This window comes from Excalfactoria chinensis, chromosome 2 (assembly GCF_039878825.1).
Source record: "Excalfactoria chinensis isolate bCotChi1 chromosome 2, bCotChi1.hap2, whole genome shotgun sequence".
NCBI lineage: Eukaryota > Metazoa > Chordata > Aves > Galliformes > Phasianidae > Excalfactoria > Excalfactoria chinensis.
In genome coordinates this window covers 65429214-65454132 of record NC_092826.1, presented here as the reverse complement: position 1 = coordinate 65454132, position 24919 = coordinate 65429214, and the positions used below count along the sequence as shown (strand labels likewise).

General features: G+C 37.7%; 1 protein-coding gene across 1 annotated transcript; it reads left to right on the top strand.

Annotated features, from left to right (window-relative positions):
• The first annotated feature begins 804 nt into the window (after positions 1 to 804).
• SPMIP7 (sperm microtubule inner protein 7) lies at positions 805 to 23098 on the top strand. The gene is made up of 9 exons (XM_072328091.1): positions 805 to 1300; positions 6575 to 6657; positions 6825 to 6898; positions 7605 to 7743; positions 8226 to 8293; positions 9032 to 9073; positions 9627 to 9734; positions 20666 to 20770; positions 22975 to 23098. Exons 1-9 carry the CDS (start codon positions 805 to 807, stop codon positions 23096 to 23098), a joined length of 1239 nt encoding a protein of 412 aa, XP_072184192.1.
• Positions 23099 to 24919: the final 1821 nt, after the last annotated feature.

Here is a 24919-nt window from a genome sequence, read left to right as displayed (position 1 = left end):
CTTAATGACTGTATGAATCTTAAACCCTTGAGAGGACCACCACAGACAGGTGACCTGCTCCTCCATGTGCTTCCTTCTCTCACAGATCACTTCTGAAAACTGACAGCAGAAACCATTCAGCCATAGTTGGCACATCTGTTTCCCAGGATGATTTAGACTGAATCTCTGCCAATGAAATCCAGGTTAAGCCTTACTTGCATTTCAGTCTGTGAAATAAAACATCAACACAGGACTCATCCTTGGAATGACATCCATCTTGTGCCTTACCCAAGTCCCACAGCGAACATATTTAAGTCAGTGTTTCAGTTTATTTTCAGATTCACTCTCTAGATATCAAAAGAATAGTTTATTTTAATATGAATCAATGAAAATACAAGATAACCCGTAGTAAACTTGAAAAGTTCTTAATTTTGCCTCTTCTAGGTGAATAAGTAACTGGCAGTGTCATTTCAAGTTGTTGTCTGTGTCCTTGTGAAGAGTGACGTTACCGTGGTACATGTGAACCATCTTTCACACTAGGATACATTTCATTGTGAGGTAGGTTCTGTAGTCACCAAGCAACAAAAAGATTCACCGTTAATTCAGCAGCTCCATCCTTTTTGCACCTTTTTGATAAATCCCTTTTTCAGGAAAGCCTTCACCACTTAAACCACTGCTTTGGTCTTTATGGATTCTTTGTACCGACGTTCTGGAAGATGAACCATAGTTTTACTGTGGTTTGTTGGCTAAGACTTCAGGAACATGAAGAAGCAAGAGTAAGCAGACTCTTTTGAATTTACTGTCACATAAGAGGAATAGAAGAGAATGACCATGATTTCTTATGGAGCTAAAAGGAGGGCTGCCATGTCAGTTGAATCAGTTCAGAAGCTGAATCACCGACAGTATAAAAATCTGTTAAAGAAGATGTGCATGCCATCTGTGAGAGGTCCTGAGAATAGACATAACTTTGCCAGCTTTGAAGAAAAAGACAGCAATTCTTTCCTTAAATTCCATCCAGACACCCCTCCATTTAGGCCGAATTACCCCTTATTCCCACACCGAGATGATGTGCCTTTAGTAGATCCATGCTCAGGTTTTGTGAGTGCAGGAGCGGATGCTGACCTACAGCCTGGTGTTGGAAATTTTATTGAATCCCTGGTGGACTACAGTGATGTGAAACCTCACCAGCGAATTCCCACAGCAGGAAAGGGGGCCCGGGCTGCCCACAAGAGGCATATGATCCTCCTAGAGGAAACTAGCCAGGACCGACGGTGGAATTCCAGGGCTGTGCCAGCTGCTTCAATCAGGGCAAAACTCAGAGGTATTGCAAGCTACTATTTTTATTTCTTAATCACTAAAGAAAAGTCATTGATGTTCAATAAATAAATACAGGTCTTTTTCTGAACACCAGTGCTGAATACTTGAACTGAATGTAATCACTGCTGTAGAGCGTGTGATTCACAGTCCTTGCTGTAGCAAAGAGGTACAAGTCAGCAAATTCTAATTAGCATTTTAAAAAATAATTTTAAAAAATTTTAAAAAAAGGAAAGAAAAATCTTTGAATTAAATAACATTTTAAATAAATTGTGAGGTTATATATCATAGTTGAAATGAGCACCTGTTTTAACATAACCTGAAATAACAAATAAATGCAAAGTGTCAGGAAATCCCCTGAATATTTCTGTGTCTTTAAGCATTTCCTGAATAACAGCTGTGCAGAGCACTTAAGACTTTTGTCCAATATCTAGCTGATGGGAGAACAGAAGCCCTTCATGACTGCCATAACATCTTTTTTCAGTTACATATTACCTTAATGTACTTAAATGTGTTACACCTGAAGTTTGGTCTGATCATTTCGTATCAATTACAGCATCAGAACTAAAATTTACTCTTCCTAATGGCAAAGTTTCAAAACCACAGTCTGTTGATATTTCTGGGGAGGAGGAATATCTATCCAGGACTTCTAAGGTCAGGCTTTATTAGTGGTAAGCAAAGTGGTGGAACTGTTCTAAAGATTAAGCCAATTCCCACAGTTTTCATAGAGAAATGCTCATCACAACCACAACAACAACAAAAAAAAGAAGACGAAGATAACTCAGACAACACACTAAACTCTCATAGATGGGAAGGGCATTACTCAGAACAAGATAAAGAAATGTAAATAAGCGATTGGCTCCATTTTACCATACAGAGATAGCACGCCATCCTTACACTTTACTGTACTTTATCTATATTGTCACCACGATGTCTCTACATACAATATATTCCAGCACTATTTTTGGCTCCTTGTTTCCGTCTTAGAAATGTTCACCTTAAATCACTTTCAGCCTATTGAAGTCATGTAATAGAAACCAAAGGAACCCAGGAGATCATAAAGAATAAAACAATAAGTCCTTATAATTTTATTTTTTTTTTCTTGCTCATTCCAAACTATTTTTGCTATTTTCTCTCGGTGTCCCTCTTAAATTAGATCTGAGAAGTCAATCAGAAGTAATTAGCTTTTTCTACAAGCCTATGGAGAAGCAAAGAGGAAGGGGGAAGTGTGATATTCTGTCTGATCATTAATTTTTCCAACACAAAGAAAAGCGAGCAGACAAAGATAGAAATATGGTGACAGATTAGAGACATTCCTGAAATGAACTCAGACAAAAACTGAAACCAAATGTTATCAAATCAGTTATCAGTTTTACAGTTAAGAAAGTAGTCCAGAAAGGAGAGTAGTTCCAGAAGTCGAATAGAAATTATTTGGTGGCTTCCTGTTGATGTACCATTGGGTGAAGTTCACAATTAGTGTGAAATACCAACTTCAGTGAAGCTATCTGCAAAAGGTAAACTTAAGTTGTGCACTAAACCTTGAAATAGAGAGAGTCCGGCATAAATTTATTACAGAGAACTCTGCAAATGTTCTTCCAAACCTAGTATTCTTTTACAGGTTTTCCTGTGATGCTGAATGGTGACTACAGAGGTGTAAATAAAGATTAATAAAAATAAAACAAAAAACAGTAGTTGAGCTTTAAGATGCTGTTTTCAGTGAGACTGCATAAACAGATTTCAGCTGTTCAAGTCAGAGCCCAGCTAGCAGCCCACAGGCACATGATGCTTTGAAAGTGCTAATCTTTCTAGACATCAGTCCTGAAACATCATTCCCCAGCTTAGCTGTTTGGGGAAGTTGTGCTAAAAGAGAGGTCAGGCATTTTGCAAGCAAATTCTGCACTAAGTTTCTTCACTGTGCTGGTGATGAGTGGGAAAAAACAGAGACAGAAGCAACCTTTGAGATGTGTGAGTTGAGGTATATGAAGTATCTGCAATGTACAGGAGGTCTTCTGTTGTGACTTTAGCAATCAACACTGGTAACTTTAAATGTCCCCACACAGCCTATTGCAACTACTGGGCAGAGCATGTTAATAGAACAGTGAAGCTCTCGGATACCAAAGCATGGTGAGAAGATGTCAAAAGGGCCTCAGGGGCTCTGAGCAGCCTGTAGGTGGGTTGGAGCCCTGGGCATTCTTTATTCTGTTGTTGCTTTAAGAGATTCCATTGAAGAATTGTATGCAGAACTTGTTGAAATAATTGTGGTCACATTGTTCTTCTTCCCTTTTACAGGGAGATTTCTCTTCACAATGCTTCCATCCATAAAACAAGAAGCATTTTCTCCAGAGGAATTGTTATCCAGGATTAAGCTGCACGTTGAGTATGAGACGTGTCAGCCTCTTCTACCTGTCAAAAGATGAAATTAGAAAATGACTGTAGCCAATACTTGTGCTGCCTCATTTTGTAATATTGGTACTTGGTGAGACAGAACCTGTTGCCGGCCAACAGAAGAAAAACTAATCAATGTCAGCAACATGAATGGTGAAAAGCAAAAACAAACAAACAAGCAAAAAACAAAACCCACAAACAAAAACAAAAGTGCAATTTAGAACATATAAAAATACCAGTTCAAGGGTATTCACAAATAACATGCATAGCTCATAACTTTTTCAGTATGTAAAAAGTCAACTAAGAATGCAGATCAGTCTGCAGTAGACTCAAGAATATCTCCCTTTGGTAGGAAGTGCTATTGAGTAAGTAATCCATAGCACAGTGGAGTGTAGAATAGCATGCGGTCTAAGAGGCTAATAGGTCATCCAGAAAATAACACTTAAAAACCCATAGCAACCTCTTGAGGGCTGAGTTCTGTTGCAATAATAGATTCTGTGGTTTCACTAAGGGTTTGATACTTATCATCTCTGCAATTATATATTTCACTGCACACTTGTTTTTCACATGCCCTGTAGCAGAGAGGTTTATTTAACAGCCTTGTTCTTTACCTGTTGTTTCTTTTGCCATACATTTCCAATCTAAACTGTTGGTATTATGCTTACATTAAGTTGGTTTTCAGTGAGTAAGCTAGTCCTTTTTTATGGGTGTAAAACCAAACAGAAGTAATGTTAATTGGTTATATTTATTTTTCATATATAAAGAGAAGGAGAATAATTCATCAAAGAGCTAAGCAAAAGAATTTGGAACAATTATATGTATGCTCTTCAGTTGATATTATTATCTCTTGTTAGACCCACTGAAGTCAGTATTCCTACTAGTTTTAAGATGTCAAAAGTCAAAAACAGAACACAGGCTTCAAGCAACAGTGAAGTGCAATGAAGCTTGTAAGACTGCTGGTTTTATAAACCACTTTGCATATGACCTTATGTGATGACATAAAAGTCACACTTTTTCCTTTACAAACAAAACAAAAAGATATTCTAGCTTTTGTGATTTCTGAGAAATGAGTTAGAAAAGTGAATGAGTACATCTTCGGTTTCTGACTCAAGAATACAAACCAGAAAAACTTCAAAATTCATTATCCATCACTGAATCCTTCTTTCTCAGATTAGGGACTAGTTTAAGTAGTCAGCTGAAACTGACAGCATCATTAAGATGCTGTCTCTTAACTCTTGATAGTTAAGAGTGACAAAGTCAAGACACTGAGTGCCCAACTTGAACGGGTCATGCCATTTTCAGTTCTGAGGGCTAATCAAATCCCTAGGGGCATTGAAACCCCCAGAAAGTTGACTAAAGGAAAAAGCGTTCTTCTAGTTTTTATGCTAGACCATTCCACTGAAAGCAAAAAGAAAACTCATCATCCCAGCATCAGGGCAGTAGGACGAAGATAGCAAAACAGAGCGTAAGATGCCAAGAACAGAACTCTAATAGAAAATCATATGTAGTTACCAATGCAAATGTAAAGTTATATACAGATCCTTCTAGGGACACTGTAGCTGAAATGAGTTTTACACATACAGCACAAGGAAAAATATTTGCGACCTTTAGTTATTTAATCAATGAACAAGAAAAGAAACTATTTTTATGAAACAACTCATACATATGCATAGATGAGCAATCTGCCAATTTACTGTAGAGAACACTGATACAATAGTATGAAGTAATTACAAAATATAAAAGTTAATGGAAACATTCCCACCTGAGTACAACCATATATTTGCAGATCAAATTTAAGGTCTCCACCAGGCTGAGGCAGTGAAGATTCAGACACCATCTTTATGACAAGCACATTGCCTATTTAGGAGACATTTTCCAATTGCCTTGTTTTAATCAGAGAGGGATTCAGTTTGAAAGCTTTCTTCACAGTGCAAATATCCATAAATTCTTTCAAGCTTTGCAAAAGCAGCAACTTAAAGTTATAGTACACTGTGTGTGTGGGAGGGGGGTGGGAGGAAGGGCAAAAGCTCTTTTAAGAAGCAGGTCATATTGGTCATATTATTTCACTATCTACATACAGCACTATGGCACTAAACTGTAATTTTCTTTAAAACCTTAACAAGTTTTACAGGAAATAGCTTTTCATTTTTTTTATTTTTTTTTTATTTTTTTTTTTCACAGTAGTTTTCAGCTTTCAGGTTTTGATTACTTTTTTTTCCAAAAATAGCTAGGAAGAGTAACTCCGTTACAAGTTAGGTTCCATACACATTCACATATATTGGAAATTTTTAGGGGATCTGGAATGAAAAAGCAGAATGAGAAGGAAGGCACAAATTGATGTTCTTGAGGGAGCTGAATCTTGGGCATTATACCATCCTTCTGTTTGGCAGCAGCTCTCTTTGTTACCAGTATGTGTACACTGGCTTACCTGTAAGTAGAAATATGCTTCAAGAGTACCTGCAGACTTTGGCCTCTGGATAGGAATGCCAAATTTTCAGGACCTGGTTAGGGTGAGCTCACTGGAAAATGAAGTTGGGAGGACAATGAGTGGAAAGGAATATTATCTATATTTCTCAGCTGCTCACAGAATAGCTTGTTGCTAACAATGTTGGTGAAATGCAAGACATAATTACTTGTTTGGATTATATTAGCCCTCCTTTGGATTATCTTTAATAGTTCTCTAATATTTTTATGTGTTATAAGTATTAAGAACATGTATTATGCGTATACAAAAATGTATTTTTGTGGGTATTTGTAATTCCTTTCAGAGTATTATCAGGTAGCTGAACGCTTATTTATTGATTCTAATGAGAAACCATGAGTTTTTTTCTATCCAGTTTAAAACTGTAAGGATTGCTGCTAATTGATTAACACAATAGGAAACCCTTTCTTTCAGGTCAGACAACTCCAGGGAAAGGTTTTCGTGCTCCACCTGACCAACACCATAATTTTGCATTTTGTATGGATCCCAGTCTCAAGGCAAGTGTCTCATTATCTTGTTCTAATAATGGAAAACATATTTAAATTATTTATTTTCTAACTCTGCTTTCCATTTAGAATGCTTTTTGCAGTGATCACAGTAATGTGATGAAACAGGGCTTTTTCATTTCTTCATTGCTTTTTGCCATCTCTTTGATTTCTCTTAGGAATCAAATGATCCTTCTGCAAGTTGGAGAGAAGAAAAAGCAAGGGACTATTTCTGCAAGTCAAGTACTCAAAAGTGAGACATCATTTATTTTAAAAATAGGATTCATTTGTGCTTTGCTTCATTATTGGTTTTTTCCATCTTATTTTGCTCTGATGATCCTCTAGGTAGCAGAACATGTAAGGCCACATAAGACCACGATTAGTTTTTCTGCCACTTCAGAACTTCTGGTACAGCAGCAGCAATTACTTCAATTCATCTCATTACCTACAGTTATCTAAAAGTTTGTATCCAGTCTGTGCCATTCATCTCTATTTCCTCTATATGCAGTGAAGAGAATCTGGAGTTTCCTAAAGGACCTTCTGTACATCTGTTTTTAACAACTGCCATAGGCATGATATGTGTGGCACCTAATCTCTATTTACATCACTTAGCTGATTTCTCAAACACAGATAAAATAAATCCTGTATCAACATAAGTTAATTGGAAGATAAACTACTTCTGGAAGATAAATTACTACTTTCAGTTAATAAGTGAGAAAGTTTAAATAAGAGAAGCCTATGAAACTCTGCCATAACAACTTTTTCACACACAGGAAACATGTAATTCCAGTCTCTTTGTTTCCTTTTGAATGAGAAATATACTTGTGTGTTTTTTTCCACATCCTTGTCACAGAATTCCTATCTAACTAGCTACAGCTGTAATTCAGTGCAGATTATATTGCTGTTTCTTTAATCTCCCTTTTTTCTGTTTGTTTGTTTGTTTGTTTTTGGCTACCTAGAGCATATGAAGATGTTCCATGGGATAATATATTGCCATCCAAAATTCAGCCTCCTGAATCAACAGTGGAAGTGATGGCTGATCCTGTTTCCCAGTGTTTCACAAAAAGGAGATACAATCCTGAACCAGAAATAAGCCAAGTCAGTGAGCAACTTCTTTCCAACTCTTCTTAGATTTTGATAAGGGAATGTAGCCTAAGTTTTGTGTAGATCACACAGATAAACACATAGTAATAGTTTCAAAGAAAAACATTCCCAAATGAGCATTTAAGGTCATCGCACTTGAGAAATTGCCTCACACTGTATGTTTTCTCTTTTTTTCTCATATGTTTTCTCTTTTCCCCCCATAAATTAGTACAGAAGGCATGCATGTGCATTACCAAAAGAGAAGACAAAGATATCGATAGAAAACTGTAGCATGGGAAACTCTATGTTAGGTTTCTTTGTTGTTATTATTTGTAATAATTACTATTTTTACTGAATTAAAATTCAGTTTTGAGATTGGCTCTGCACAGGTCATCCTTTTCGTAACAGCTTGTTTCAGTGATGAATTGCAGCATAACAATCTATTAAGTCAAATTAAGTAATGATGTCTTACAAGAAGCATCTGATTATGATTTTAGGTTATTGGAACCCTTTGGGATAGATTTCAAAGAAGACATTTTAACTCTTCACAGAGACCTGTCAATTTGTAAGTTTCTTTTTTTGTTTGTTTACTATGAAAGTCCTCTGAACAATTCTTTATCAGGTTATTCTGAAACTAGAGAAGTTAAGGTATTCAGTCAATGCCTATATGGAATGTACACTCCAATGTGCTTTTCTTGAGAGACTTAAATGTAAAAAGCAGAACAGAAGAAGTGAATGACCATCACAATTGCATGTATCTGATGTTTTCCTTGAGACATGACGCTTATGAAAATCCCACAGTAGTCACAGACATTTACAAACTCTAAATTTTGTCTGCTTTCCATAAAACAGCTTCAGAGTGGAGCTTGATTTGCTTGTTCAAATTTACTGCTGGACAGTTAGGCATAAAATGGGACAGAGCAAGAGAGGCATTCAGACCTGATGTCGAATTTTCCCATGTTCTTGAGAACTGACTGAAGTGTTACAAGCAGAAAAGCAGTTCATGTTTAAAGAAAACTTGCAAATTGCAGGAAAATACTTGAAGCCCAAACATCTGAGGATGAGAGTTAAAATGAAATATTCTACACGACAAACTGGGTCATTTAGCATAAATGTCAACCTAATCATTTACCACAGTCTTTTACCACAACTCAAATGAGCATTGCATCATTCCAAGAGCAAAACGTTGACTTGTCACTACCTCTCTTTTGGGGCTTCATAAATATTCTATCAGAATATTCTGCTGGGTGAAAAATAGAAAAAAATAAAAATAAAAATGATTGTGATATTTTGTCTTTAACAGCGTAAGCCGAAGCTCTCGAATCTGTCAGATCCCTTTGTATACGTAAGTACAATGACCTTGAATCCTTTCTACTTTTTTTTATCCCATGCAATCCATGTCTTTCATTTTCTGAAGGAAGAATTTTATATGAAGCAAAAAGTAAGATGTAGAATATGGGATCTATTCTCATGGTATTTTCTGCTGCCAGGGAGAAGGGTGTGCTGAGTTTCCTCTGCTTGTGGAGGAAGCCTTTTACCTGTGAAGCAGAAAGCAGGACTTGCTATATCCTCTTTGGAAGAATATCTCAGTCTGATCACTGACATAACCAGAAGGACAAGGGATTATACATTTCTATGTTATTGCCACTCTTCACAAACCTTCTCTATACACATATGTACTATGTGCTGTCATTTGTTATATGCTGCCAGTTCAGCAAATGATGGTTTTCATCTTGGGATATGCCTAGCATGCAGAATGGTTCATCTCCACATTTTTTTCTTGTGGACCATTTTAATAAATAACTAGAATTTGGAGTAAGCGGCGTATGGTTCAGCTGCCTCCACCATCTGTCTTATAAATAATGTACATGTATTTGATTTCCTTTCTATCCTAACAGTGGCTGTGTTGGTGCAGTAAGTTTTGAAGACATCGACAATCCCAGTGTGGACTTAATCATGTTTAACCATGTACAGACCTCAAAGCCTCGCTACACAAGGACTGCACAGTACGTTTCTCTTATTAGAAAGATTTTGATGCTGCATCTTGAGTCCTAGATACTTGGGAAGGGAAAAAAACTGTTTAAGATCCAGTCTGGGTCCAGAAGAATTTTAAAAATTGATAGAAACACTCCTTATACTTTTGGATAATTTGAAGGAGATTATATTTACACAAGAAGCACAGTGGGTTTTCAGGTGCAAGACTGAACTTTAAAAGGTCCTTCATAATAACTGTCAGTAGTAAATGGCCTACCGTAGTAAATTCCTACTGTGATTAGAGTGGGTCTATATAGATCTCAGGGACCATTCAGTCTAGATACTCAAAATCAGTCAATGAAGCTTGTCCAAGATGAGCAGAGAAATGTCTATGAAGATCATGGTATAAAAGATTTTATACATCTATTTACTTTATGGATTTCAATGAAAAACACTAATTGCAGGAACATGTTAGCAATAAAGTGAATTCAACTTGTATGTTCACATGACAGTATCATTTTACTATTATTGAAGATAGAGTTTCAAAATCTAGGAGTTGTGCTGTGGCTCAAGTGATCCTGCCATCCATTTAGTACAAAATAGACATAACTAACTGACTAATTTACTGTCCAACCAAAATGTACCCTCAGTGCTCATTATCCTGGGAAATACAGGCTATCTGTAGTAACAATATCCTTTCTTGGTCAGGTGAACCTTTCATGGTCAGCAGGCTGTAACCTAGGCTGGGGTGGAAATCAGAGTATACTCTCTTTTCTGCTCTTAACCTTTCCAGATGAATTACACATTCAAGGTCTAAGAACTGGGCAGACACCTTTCCCTTTTTCTCATTTGAGAAAAGTAAAATGTGAAGCTACTCTGAGGATATTTGCTAAGTCATCCTGCTAATGTTCAGACCACCCAGAACAGGCATTCCTCTAAATGTCCAGCCACAGGAAAAAGATCTGTGTTACATTCAAGGCTCAAATCAAGAGGACATAGAGGAGAAACTTCTGAGCTCACAGCACCCCAGGAACTTCTGTTGATGCCATTCTGAGTAGATTCCTTACTCCCAAAATGTTACATTAATTTTAAAAATATGGTATATTTTCATATTTTAAACACTTCTTCTGTTCTGGTATTCGTGAGCAAGTCTTCTGGTGTAAAATGAACTACAGCATGCTTTGATGCATAGGATGACTTGAACGCTGCAATGCTAAAAATGTGATTTTTAACTTTAGCCACTAGATGGCCTTCTGGTTTGCAAAAGTTCCCTGAGTGCCATTAGGAGCATGTCCTTGTTCTTTCTTAGATCATTACTTTGATATTTAAAAAGTTTAAAAGTTTAAAAGTTTTCACTTTAAGTCTTTCCTAACGTTGTCTTTAGTAGTTTGAGATGATGTGAAGCCTTTATTTGCAAACATTTTACACAGTAAAGTGGTGAGAGTAGCAATACAACGTCAAGAGCTAAAAACTGTAGAACAAATGACAGTTCTGTTTACCTTATCACATTTTCCTCTTTTCATGACTTTTTTTCTTTTTCCTGTCTACAATCTTGCATAGTTTTGTGAGAAAACTACAGAAGAGTTACAGCACTGGAGAAAGCAGAGGGAGAAAATCTGTAAAGTCATTTCTCTCTCTGGAATGCTGGGCCTTTGTCATGCAGGGTGTTAATAGTTGCTGGGAGCCCATTATGGTAGTAGCCCATAGACAGTGTGAAGTGTTAAGCATTGCAACATGGCCAAATTTGACTGCAAGTTAGCAGACCTGTTAACTATTAATTCTGCTATATTATGCAGCTGTTGCTGTTGAGCTTCAGAAAATAGAAGCTAATTTGTACACTGTGCTGCAAACAGATATCTTGTCTGAAGCTATTTGCAGCATATGGTACCACAGTGAATTTATGTCTGAGCAACAAAGTCCATATTATCTTTTCTAATATTCTCTATTTTCTTGGGTATTAGTGAGTGAGATGATGATTTCTATTGATTTCTGGCAAGCAAGAGACCAAGAGCTCTTACATCTTGAAGATTCTGATATCTCAAAGCTGGGAAAAACTCAATTCCACTTGAAAAATTCTACTCTTGAAAAGAAGTATACCTATACATAAGGTATATTTGTTTCCTGTGTCTATGACTGCCAGATATCAAGATTGCTATGATTTTAAGCTGAAAAAAATAACAAAACAAAACAAAAAAGCACATTGAAATGAAGAAATAAATGTGATTCTTGTTTGTTTGATTGTTGTTAATTAATTTACTGCTTTGTGTGTTTGATAGTTGTTCTGGACAGATGTATAAAATTCTGAAGGCTTCTAGGATCCTGCCGGAATCCCTGAGAAGTTAGATTCATGATTCAATTTAGAAGTCTGTGTCTGCTCTGCAAATCTGTAAAGTGTAAAAATCTCTTTGCAGATAGTCAGTCACTTTCGCTCTTTCATGGACTAGCAGTTGCACTTCCTGCTTCTCGAACTTAGGCAGCAGCACTCAGGCAGTACTCCGGAGGGAGCCACTCTTCATCCCCAGACCATGCAAGAAAGTGGTTGCCAGTCAAATAATTAACAAAGCTGAAACTGGCTAAGAGTCATCTGTCATGTTATTTTGCACAGACAAACAGGAAGAGTGGTGAACCTGGGCATGTTTTGTATGTTACCCTTGTGCCCGCCCTCTCTTCCTCTTGACAGAGCAGGAAACCATCTTCTTGTTCGTTTTTTGTTGTTTGGTGTTTTTTCTCTCTTTCTCTCTTTCTCTCTCTTTCTTTCTTTCTTTCTTTCTTTCTTTCTTTCTTTCTTTCTTTCTTTCTTTCTTTCTTTCTTTCTTTCTTTCTTTCTTTCTTTCTTTCTTTCTTTCTTTCTTTCTTTCTTTCTTTCTTTCTTTCTTTCTTTCTCTCTCTCTCTCTCTTTCTCTCTCTCTCTCTTTCTCTCTTTCTCTCTTTCTCTCTTTCAAATTACAAAAAGATAAAAGTCGTGGCTTATGGCTGAATTGAGATCAGCCTTCTGGAGAGGCACTGAGCAAGTACACAGAACTCCTGATCATAGACTGAAGTCCTTACCATGTGTTTTGGAGGTTTTGCAAAAGGGAATTCAGGTGGGATTAAGTGGTTTGCCAAATCCCATTTGGAATCTATAGGACAGTTAGGAATGAAACTTCACGTACACCGAAACCTCACCTGTATCATTTTGTTTATTATTTTTTACCAAATTTTGAGCATTGATCTATTAAACAGTGTTTAATCAGCTTAAGCTTGATTTAAACAGTAATAATTAGCAGGAAAGTTCACCATAGATCTTAAAAGTTATTTGAAACACAACTGAAGACGGGAATTTAAGTCATCTTTTATTCAGTTCTTCATCTCTGCAATTCAGTCACAGAATGGGAGCATTCATCATATGTAAAAAGCCATATCATAAGTGTTGCGACTCAGCTAGAAGTTTTAAATTGATAAACCTGGATTTATTCATCAAAACCGTGCTTGTGTTCTGGTGGTGGTCTGGGGTAATCAGTGGGCATTTCCATAGGGGAGCTTTGGAAATACTTTTCTTGGGTCGCACTCATCATCTTCATACTTAACCAAAGATCCTGGATGGTAATTTAATTTTTCTCTTTCTCTTCCATGCTTTCATTAAAGCCTGTCCTGGGGGAAAGGGATTGAATGTATCATCTTTTCTGTTTCAGCTCCAAAATCACTCCAGTGTCATTCTTATCATCCTTGGTTTGTGTATTCACTCCTCAGTTTGCTCTAGAATGAATTTTTTTTCCATCCTTCATAATGTTATAATTTATAATAATTATAGTCCCACTCTTAGATAGTCTTTTCCAACAATACATTTCAAAAGATACCTTATAAAATACATCCTGCTCTCATTTTACTGTTCAACTTTCTTCATCGTTGTTTTGTTCCCACTTTCTCTCCTTGTCTGTCTGCTTTAAGATCTTTTCTTGTATTTGATTTCTTTTCCTTCCAACTACTGAAACACAAATTCCAGTGGAATTAATGAGTTGAAGATATTTGCTTAACAAGATTTCCTAACTGGAATGGAATTGATTATGCAGTCATACACTTTGCAGAACTGAGACCTCTGCTATTTGTTGTAGTAGACTCTGGAGTTTACAATGATTATGCCTTTTTTTTTTTTTCTTCTTTTTCTTCCTTTTTGTTGTTGTTGGTGGTGGTACTGTTGTTTCTTACGGATTGGATTATTATTTGCTCATAGTAATTATTTGTGGGAGATGAATACTGCACCTGATTTTGTATGTCACATGGCTAACCATATACCAGGCAGGGAAGCAGCTGAGAGCTAGTGTGTTTTCTGCAGCCAGCCAGGCTTTCAAAAATAGCTCAGCAACCACACTTAAAAACCAGAGTTCAGAAAGAGCTCGCATTCTGCCTATATGTTGATTGGTAAGCTCCTGCAAAAATCTGGCCACAAACACCACAATGAAACTTTTAGATATAGAGCGCTTTTAAAAAATCTGGCCCCATGTGTAACTGCTGCTTCAACCCACATAAGTATCAAGGAAGAGGAGGACGGTCAGGATTCACAGAATACACGCTATTTTCAGACCACTTGGGCAAAGTTACACAGTTACCATGACTTTCAGGAAGGTTCGGACTGCTAAAACCTCCAAGCACTTCTGAAAGGATCTATCTTAATAAGTGTAAAGTGATCCAAATCATTCTTTCATATTATTATTAATGATCACTTTGGAAAAAAAGAAATCTCCTTTTTATTCAGAAGTGTATCCTGAACTCAATAACTCTGAAAACGAGGTGGAACCTGGGTTTACTGCTTCATACAAATTCCCAACACAACCATCTGCTGTTCTCTTAAACATCTTTATCGGCATGCAGTTTTGTATAATCCTCCTTCAACCCCTAGTCAACAGATTTTTCCTTCAGTTGACCTCTTCCCCGATAACTACTGAAACAAGGTTATGCTTGATGTGGTATTTTAGTTCTGCAGGTGTTTTAAGGGTCAATGGAAAAAAAGCCTCCCACACCGGTGATGGGGATTTCCTCTGTAACATTCATGGGCATAGTTCTGCTAAACGCTCAGTCTGACAGACTCAAATAACTCTCCTCCTTGGCACTGCTTGAACTCCCTTACATACTCTGCAAGTTAGCATTGCTTATTATTGTGGTAGCGTGGCACACTTAGCGCATTCCAGCGTACACAGCAACTACTCCTATCAGTCAAACATTATATCTGCTTATTTGTATCACAGTAGCTCCTTACTGCGACCTCTTGAAATCTGACAAAAGCAGTTAGGACAGAGATTACATTTTCTTTTTCCTCACTGAAAGCCTCAGACTCCAGAATTAAACAAAAATCTGGCATTTGTTCACGTTTTATAACTTGATGCTCATAATTCATCAGCTTTCATAATACTCAGCAGAGGGCACTGCTTACACAAGCAGAGCTCTGTTTTCTCAGCAACACTTTGAAGTGTCAGCTAGTTCATGCTCACAACACAGACAAGGTAGATTATGACATTAATTTGGGAAAGACAAAGACTGAGGAATATGAACTGACTTGTTCAAGGCCTTGGGGGTTGTCTTTATTGGAGAGAGACTAGGATCTCACCCAAATCCATTTCTGGGAGCAGTTGTTTAGAAGGTGAACTTTGAAATGTGAGTTACTTGGTGTAATGCACACAGTTTCCAGGAAGATCAAGACCTGTGTGTTTCAAGTCCTACTGTTCTTGCACAAAACTGTTCTCCGAAACTATTCTTTATTCTCGGTTCCCCAAGCACGCTGGGCAAAATGCCACTATCGTACCAGTATATCTGTAGTGTCTTCAGTCATATTTCTTTGGTATACAGTCAGCTTCCAACTGACTGTGTGCATGCATCCCTTAGCATTTTAAGTTACCACAGAAACCTCACAGGCCACAATTAGCTGATGACAGGACCTTCTGCTGCTTTCCACCTTGCATAGTCATTTACATGGGCTGTCTGTGAGGTCCTTCACAGTGTATCTTTACTTCAGAAACTGACAGCTTATCCATGCATGCATTTTCAGTAGTTTTCCAATTTGAGTCATGCTGTGGGTGGCAGGGTGTGGAGGGAGGGGGTGCCTAAATATCCTCATTTGACATTTACCAAATGAGATTTTATAGTTGTTTCTGAAAATAAAATAAATTAAAATAAAATAAAATTACTCATACTTTAAAGAAAGGGCTTGAAAAAGTTGAAAGTAGAATTGAAATTATTTGAAATTGTAGGAACAAAATATTTTAGTTCAACCTGGTCCAAACTATTTCTGGGAAAACAACATTTTGGTGATTTTATTCTGTTAGAAATCCCAGATCCACGCCTTATCCTGCTTTGATGGCTGAGGGTATAAAATGCAGCCCAGAGTGCTTTGTTCAAAAATCCTATTGGTTCCATTCTTTGCTCTATGTGGAGCACCTTGTTCTAACTTCATAAGCTCTCTGAAATACATTCTTACCCAACGCTAAGAACTATATGCACTGAGTTTCTTTACAGATCACGTCAGAGACATTTTTGCCACAGGATATTCTGCTAAGCAAATAGGGTCATGGAGTAAAAGAAGGGCCACAAGTGCATGACATGTAGGTCTTCCTGGCAGGGAATTTAGGTGGAAACCATTTGCAAGACTTGCGTATCGTGACTGAGATCTGAGAGACCTGTTTTGTAATTGCACTAACCAAAAAAACTAATTTATGACTTTTTCTGGTGACTTGGTTATTTGGGATTTGTGCAAGTATTTCTAAGAATGAGTAAGGTGTTAGGGACCCTTCATTCTTAAGTGCAAGATATGAATCTCCAGGACTGCTTTTATGAGACATAACTTTTGCACAAACAATTTGTAAAACTCATTCATAGAATCATAGAATGGTTTGGGTTGGAAGGGACCTTTAAGATCACCTAGTTCAAACCCCTCTGCTTATAGGCAGGGACACCTCCCTCTAGACCAGGTTGCTCACGGCCCCATCCAGCCTGGCCTTGGATGCTTCTGGGGAGGGGGCATCCACAACGTCTCTGGGCAATCTAATCCAGGGTCTCACCACTTTCATGGTAAAGAATTTCTTCCCAATATCCAATCTAAATCTACCCTATTCCAGTTTAAAACTGTTTCCCCTCATCCTGTTGCTATGTGCCCTTATAAAAAGTCCCTCCCCAGCTTTCTTGTAGGCCCCCTTCAGATACTTGAAGGCCACTATAAGGTCCCCCTGAAGCCTTCTCTTCTCTAGGCTGAAGAGCCTCAGCTCTCTCACCCTGTCCTCGTAGGGGTGTTCCACCCCTCTGATCATCTTCATGGTTCTCTGGACCCACTCCAACAGCTCTTCAATTGGGGTCCCCAGAACTGGACACAGTACTTCAGGTGGGGTCTCATGAGAACAGTAGAGGGGGCAGAATCACCTCCCCCAACCCGCTGGCCATGCTTCTTTTGGTAGGATATGGTTGGCTCAACTTATGGATTCACTCAGGTTGAGGTGCTAGATCCAAGGCTTTCAATACTTCCAAATGATTTGAGGCATTATTGATTTTGCTCCTCTAAAGACACCTGGGATGGAATTTATGTGGCAAAGCTGAGCATCCAAACTCCTGTAGATTCTACAACATCACTTCCAATTGCTGCTTCAGAACAGTATGGGGTGTTATATGGGTCCCACTCTGTACAGGGATATCTTAGATACCTTAAGGCATCTCAGGTGGCTCTCAAAACCTTACAGTTTGTGCATATGTTAACACAGCATATTTGTTACTGGACTGAGAGCTTCTAGTATGATAATAAAGAAATATATGAACAGCAGAGATGTCCTGGTTACAGAAAGGAAGCCTGATTTCAACAGCATGCATCAGGGTTTTGTATGCTGTTGTGTATTAGGCGAAATACGGGGAATATCGTGATGTTATGAGGCAGGCCCTTCCCCACTTCTGGAAGGATCGGTGACGTGTAATGCAGTAGCCATACACAAAGGGCATAGTTGATATAAATGTGTGTTTGCTTTAATAAATCGCCATTTTACTGCTCACCACCTTGGTGTCACTTCAGTAATTGACCCAGCTGCAGGCTTCTAGGGAGTCAAGATCATAAAGTCATCAGTGGCCATAAAGCCTTCAGTATGCTGCCCAGTGGTAGCTTGTTACTTAGTTGTTTTCTTTAGCAGCAATAGTCTGCATTAGCAACTCATCAGAGGAAAAGCACAAGAGCCAAACTGCTTGATCCAAAACCAGAAAACAAAGGGGGTACTTTTTTAACCTAATTTTCTTCTGCTTTATCACATACATAACCACAGCACTTTTTTTGCATCTTCTTTGCAGGTTCCCAAGAGAGCATCTGCTTTACTGTAGTCTGTGCTTTCTTATGATCCTGGTGCTTTTAGCTTTTCTCTGCACATTTCTCTTCTCTTTCAGAGTGACATCCTTTTCACACATTATGGGGCTGCCAACTTCTGTGAAACCTTTCTGACAGACAGTCTAAAATCTTCAACTTAGGTCATCTCTCAGACTTGACTTTTGGGTCACACCTGGTCATTTATGATGCTTTTCTCTCTTCTAGTTTTGCTAGCATTCAAGTCGGAAAAATTTATCAATCAGATACTTCACTGGGCAAAATTTATTTTAATATCTTACTTGTGTAGTTATTCTGTGAATTAACTCCTAATGAGCTTATAAAACACTGCAAGTTAGTGTGGGACTTCTTGTTGTGATCTCCTCTTTGGCATCTCTCATAAAATTTCAAGGAACTGAACAGAATTTCTTTATTACACATGAGAGTTGTATCTTGATTATTGGACAATGCCAAGATTGTACATCTCTGCTCATAGTCTAACTCCTTCAGTGTGATTTTCAGGTTTCATTTGACTAAATGCATGGACTAATACTAGCACACGTTAAATGTCTGTTTTGCACCTCAGTGGGATCCCTGTGTATGAAAATGAACTTTCCTACACAAAGTTACTTCATCAGCATATAACCTAACTTTGTCTGACAGCCATGTCGGCCAGTTCTGTCTCACTGTCTCACAGTGTCTCACTGCTGTACTATATTTTTTGGTCCTGCTTGTTACCATTGTGTGGCTGGTGTGAAGACAGAGAGTTAAGTCTGTTACTTGCTCAAACAACTTGGGGATTCCCTACAGAGAACAGCTTCTCAAAAGCTACAAAACTGCAGTACTGATTCTACAAAAACATCAGGAAGGTCACGCTCTGCAGTATGGCCCAAGGAATGTAGCGCTGTGTGAATATTTGGGTTGGTGCAAGGTTACTTTAAAATTGGACGAAGTACTAGTTGGTCTTTCTGCCAGCTGTGGATAGCTCACCCACATTTCCTTGCTGTAGCCAAGGAGGGTCAATACAGCATCTTGTCATTACCTCAGCTATTGTGGTAAGGAATTTCAGAGCTGGGTTTCCTAGCACACCAGTCAAAAAAGTACCTGATAAAACAGCACATGTCCAGTTTTGCGTCCTGTGCTGTACTTGACTGTGGGGGAACAGCTAATCAACCATACCAAAACTAACAGCTCTATCTGCGTTATAAATACGGGAACTGTTTATGTTTACCCAGAGTACAAGGAAACAAAGAAATATCTCAGAGATTATTTTAAGGAGGGCACTCTCGCTGTTCTTGCAGTCAAATGGCTCACAAAAGTATAATACAGTCTAGGTTAGCAATCCTTACTATGTTGATTCAATGGATGAAACAGCTTGCCACGACCACTTATAAACACATATATATTGGGAGTCTGAATATGTTTATTATTCAGTGGTATCCTGTTCTGAACTGCCAACATAGAATAGTACTGTCAGTACTCTCTGAATAATGTGCAGGGAAAAAAAAAAAAAACACCTGTCAAACTGGGGCATTAGATTATTTCATTATTAATCTTCACGGATTGTCATTCTGAATTCATATTAGTACCTTAAGTCTGTCTTCCTTCCTTTCCTTCCTTCCTTCCTTCCTTCCTTCCTTCCTTCCTTCCTTCCTTCCTTCCTTCCTTCCTTCCTTCCTTCCTTCCTTCCTTCCTTCCTTCCTTCCTTCCTTCCTTCCTTCCTTCCTTCCTTCCTTCCTTCCTTCCTTCCTTCCTTCCTTCCTTCCTTTCTCTCTTTCTCTCTTTCTCTCTTTCTCTCTTTCTCTCTCTCTCTCTTTCTCTCTTTCTCTCTTTTTTTCATTAATTTTGTCCATCTCTGTTTTATCTCCTATCCAATACTGGTAAAATTTTGTGCACTACCTCAACAAAGTAGAATTCTTTGCTCTTTAAAGAAAGAATCCTCTTAAAGCTTCTTTAAGAAACTTTATTTTTGAATTCCACATTAAAACATTACTTCAGAATTAAGGAAAGTATTTAGTGTTCCAAGATATGATAGACTTGCAGTCTTCTTGTGCATTCATGCTAGATTTGAAGTGTATGTGTCTGAGCAGTTGTCAATGATATCGTACATACATGTGAATTCAGAAAACTTTAAGAATGCCTGCATTTGCATTTTAGGTCACTAGAAATAACACCTGTTGGCTGAAAGCCTATTACCACAATCCCACGTTTAGATCTGGAACGTAAATACTGGATAAATCTGTATCACAATTAAAAAACATTTCCTTGCTTTTTTGTGAACCACATGACTTCATAATTTCATTGAGATGAAATAATGAACTGTTGCTTATAATTGCAAATGTTATACAGATATTCCAAGAACTCAAAAAATCAGGAAAAAAGATACTGTCATGTCTAACAAGTATTTTGGGTCAGATCATCAGCAAGACTAGCATGAATTTGTCTCATTGATCTTAAGGAAGCTAGGCCAGTTTACATATTTTAAGGACTATTTACTGCATTATAATGGTCTTTTACCCTACTCACTTTTGATAGAGAAGCACTAGCTATTTTAAGACGATCCGTAAATCATATTTCAAGTCTGTTGTCATTTAATTTACTCTTTCTTGCCCCTCACCCTTTCCTTATTTATTTATTTATTTACTTACTTACTTATTTATTTAGGACTCCAAATATCCATGGGTATACTGGCAAGGTTCATTGGTTGGCAACCCATCCGGCAAATTCTAATCTTCCATCAACATCACCATCAATTTCACAAATGCATGGGTAGGTATGAGGTATATTTCTCGGCATGTTCAGAAAGGTTACAGGGAGAATCCTAATTGCATTTATTTAATTAAAGAACAATTAAATGTTAAGTGTTACTTTCCCTTGGCTTAAAAATATATATATACAGAACAGTTTGTGTTGGATCCTACAGCGTTACTGTGGTGGTAATTCTGAAATCATCTTGAGATTTCTTAAATTTCCTGTAATGTCATACATAGGGTGCATATTGGGAAGATAACTTAGCACTGAGGTAAATAATGATTCCTAAATGTTTCTGCGTTGATGTATATTTTCCCTAACTAAGATGACGAAGTCATGGCTTCAGAAAACTTTATTTTTTGATTGATCTGTTTACATTCTGAAAGAAGACCAAAATTGACCAAAAGAGGCAAATTGTTGTTGTTTTTTTTAAAGTGTGGTATTGCACTTCCAACATGGCACTGGCAGATTCTCATGAAATGGGCATTTGCTGTACAGAAATGGTTGTTACAAAAAGATTTACTCAGAAGGCAGTGAGATGATAAATCATGGCACAGCCCGACATTTATGCAGCTCAAGATTCTGTAACCATGAAATCGTGGAGAAATTAATAATCTTTATACTTTCTTGCTCTTCTGTACAACGCTTGTTAAAACTATGGGCCACATTTCTGAAGTATGTATGTGTTTAACTCCTGTTGGTTTACTCAGAACTGGACTCTTCAGTGCACCTGAAAAACTCTGTTCCTTCAGTTAGTACAAAGAGTCTGACAGAAGCATATGGCCAGTCTGGCCTTTCTCCCAGCATCAGAACTGCTAGTCACTACTTGTTTTCCCTTCCTCCTTTATGATTTTGTACTTCCCATTAGTTTCTGATCTATTATTTTCCAGAATGATTTAGGACATGGTGACACTATCCAAGTTTCCGCGTAGTCCTTATAAATTTATCTTCAGTTAAACAGTTTAATTCTCCCTTGGAATTCTGTTCACAACACATTTAAAGTCTTTTTCACTACTAACAATGATGAGTGCCTAGAAAAAAAACCATAAGAAGCTTTAGGGAGCTGCCTGACTTTTGAAGAAATCAACACGTCAACAGTTTAATCACTGTACAAAATGCACTGACTTCCATTTCTGCTGTCTACCAGCTATTCACTTCTGCTCTTTTTCTCCTGTGGTTATCCCTAGAAAATAGGCAGTCACCAGTAGTCAGTTTGCTGTTGACAGGGAATGAAAATACGCAGCAGTCTCAAGGCTGTATAACCTAATAAAACTGAACTCAGCTTGATGCAAGACTAACTTGCTTCTAAATGTCAGACAAAAAGAAAAGGCAAAGGCATCTTAGCAAAGATCCTTTACAGGCTTTAGACAGATACCAAATTTCAAAAGCAAAAAGACAGATGCCAGTAGGATCTAAGAAAGGAAAACACGTCTGTTACTTCATTTTACTTTCTACAGGTGTTAGTGTGAGTGTGTTCCATAGATGATAAATTTTGTTAGTTTCTACTGGAGAGGAAGAGTAGACTTTCTTTTCTGTGCTAGTGGAGTCTTTCTAGAATCAAGACAGAATCCTCTGGTCTTTCGAAGATGGATATATAGTAAACAGATAGCATGCCTAATCACATTCAGAAACTGCCCACAAAGTTCTTCCATTCTTTTTCTGAGCTGTGTGGTACCTTCCCATGAGATTAGAAGCTCTGGCTGCAACATTATAAGGGACATTTTTTTACCTTCTTTGTGGCTACTTAAATGTTAAGGTAGTGTCCACTGGTTAAGAGGGAAGATTATAGCCAAATTAACCAAACCTCCAATATCACCAGGGCTAGCCCTCCAGAAGCTGTAGGGCCTTACATGCCTGGATGCATTCAGCTTACTCATAGCATTTTGCCACATGCGGCGTATATTAATTGTGAAGGACTCTACGTCCAAAAAAGGATGAAAAGAGGCAAAAGGAAAGACTTACCCCTCTTACAGTTCTTGTAAGGATCAATCTTTCAGCGCATCACAAAAAGTAAGATTTAAAACTCTTAGGAAGATTTCTCACCACTGTTCTTAAAGTGACTGATTCCAAGAATACAGGATATTGAAAGTTGTTAATTTCTGAGGCAGATTGATGTCTTTATTCAGAATGCAGTGAGAGGGAAGAAGGGGGAATGTTTAGCAACATGAGAACTCGTTTTAAAGTGGTTTTTTTTGTATTTATTTCTCTTCTTGTAATTGCAGATACATAGCAAAATATGGAAGATCATCTCAGTATAATCACCAGGGACCTCTTTCTCAGGTGATGACTCCAGTTAGTCCTCAGAATCCTTTCAACAGGATTCAACGAGAAACTATTACAGTTTAAAAAGGGCTAGTCATATTTACCTGCCTTACTAAGCTGCGGTGTCTGAAAGCAAGGAGGAATGACATGTGTGGGTATTTTAAATAAAGAACAAAAATAACATACAATGGGTGTTTGTGGTAGTCTTATTGCATTGTTGTCAGATATGTGACCTCCTACCATTGACAGTTAAAGCTGTACTAAAAACAAGAGGAACTGTAAGTCAAAGGTTTGAAACTTGCTCTCTATATTGGATTGCCTTACAAACTAAGGTAGAACCTGATGGTGTAAAAGTTCTATCAATTGGCACATATATCTGGATATATATACGCATAGAAACACAATGTAATCACACTTATGTAAATGTATTATTGACTAGTAAATCATAACAGAGAAGCAATCCCTCTCACCAGGTTGTATCTTGCAAAGATGGCTAATCATTACAGAGTGAGATTTTAAACTTTATATGTGCTAACTCCGTGTATAGTAGCAAGTAAAAGGAGTCAGATTATGTTCTCTGGTCTGGAGGCTAATTAATTCCATGCATCTCACATCCATTCTTAAACTCTCATGCTAAAATTAAAAGTAATTAAACAGAGAAGATGGAGCACCAGTTTTCAAGCCTCTGTCATGGTTCTGTTTTATTTTCCCATGTTGGTGTAGACAGCATGAGGGAGTTGCATTCCTGAGAAAGAGAAAACCAAATGCCAAGGGTCAGAATATGCTGAACAGTTTATTGTAATTTGGACAGCCACTATCTTGAGGTCTCTGTGCTGTATTACCCAAATTATCTATACTGCTACTCAGTTACCTGTTTGTGGGCTTTTGATGGACATGTGTGCATAAGAAACAGCCCAATTAAGGGCTTTCAGTGAATGACTGTAACATGTAGCTATGGCCAAAGGCCTTTTCAAGAGAAGAATGACGACTTCACTGGAAATACTGAAAAGTATGTAGGGAATAAAATACACAGAGCCAGAAAAAAAGCAATTCTTCAGAAAAGAACATCCATCAGCAGAAAGATTAGGTCCTTGGCAACAACAGTGGAAACTGAGCATCCAAATACCTAATGTTTCTGTGCAAATCTCAGTCATAAAGGATATACAAACTACTAGGGAAAGGAAGCTGACAGCTAAGCAAGGAAAGCACTGACACTAAAGTAAACAATTTTTCCTAGTAAGACAGCAGCAGATTGCTTATCCCAAAGCAGAGCAGAAAGACACCAGTTCTTAAAGTGTCTGACCCAACATGGAAGCTCTATCACTTCTGGCTGTCTGTATTTTCATTGTATAAAAATCACAGATACCAGATTATTTTAAAGAGAGGCTCTCATCCAACCAGTTTCTCTGTCTGCATTAAATTAGAACTTTATTTATGCATGTGAAATTAAGGCATGTGTATAGATGTACAGAAAGGATGCAATCTGCCTTTGCCTTTTATGCTTGCCCATTTTGGAGATGCATGTAAGTAACTTCATATAAGCTGGTGAACATTTTAGATAAGAACATGGACTCTTTTGCAAATTTGGCATATTGTGTCTCATGGAAGTTACATAGGTACCACATCAACAAATATTTGCAATTTTTTTTTTACTGGATACAAAGGTTATACTGTTATGTGCCTGAGAAGAACTCAAATATTTCAGAGTCCCAACTCAGCAGTGCAGGGGGAGTGATCTGGCTTTGGTTAATAATCTAGGAACTGTCTTTGTGCAGCACAATGCAGCATCACAGGCTGCATCCTGAACAGAGACTTAAATTTCATTCAAACGAGCAGATGAAAACTGATTACATTTTAAGCCAGCAGTGGGCTGAGAACGTTGACTGCAAAGAGATGCCATCGCTT

Coding starts and splice junctions, on each gene's coding strand:
- SPMIP7 (XM_072328091.1), top strand. CDS start 805: ATGACCATGATTTCTTATGGAGCTAAAAGGAGGGCTGCCATGTCAGTT. Junction 1,301..6,574: donor AATCAGGGCAAAACTCAGAG/GTATTGCAAGCT, acceptor CCTTTCTTTCAG/GTCAGACAACTCCAGGGAAA. Junction 6,899..7,604: donor TGCAAGTCAAGTACTCAAAA/GTGAGACATCAT, acceptor TTGGCTACCTAG/AGCATATGAAGATGTTCCAT.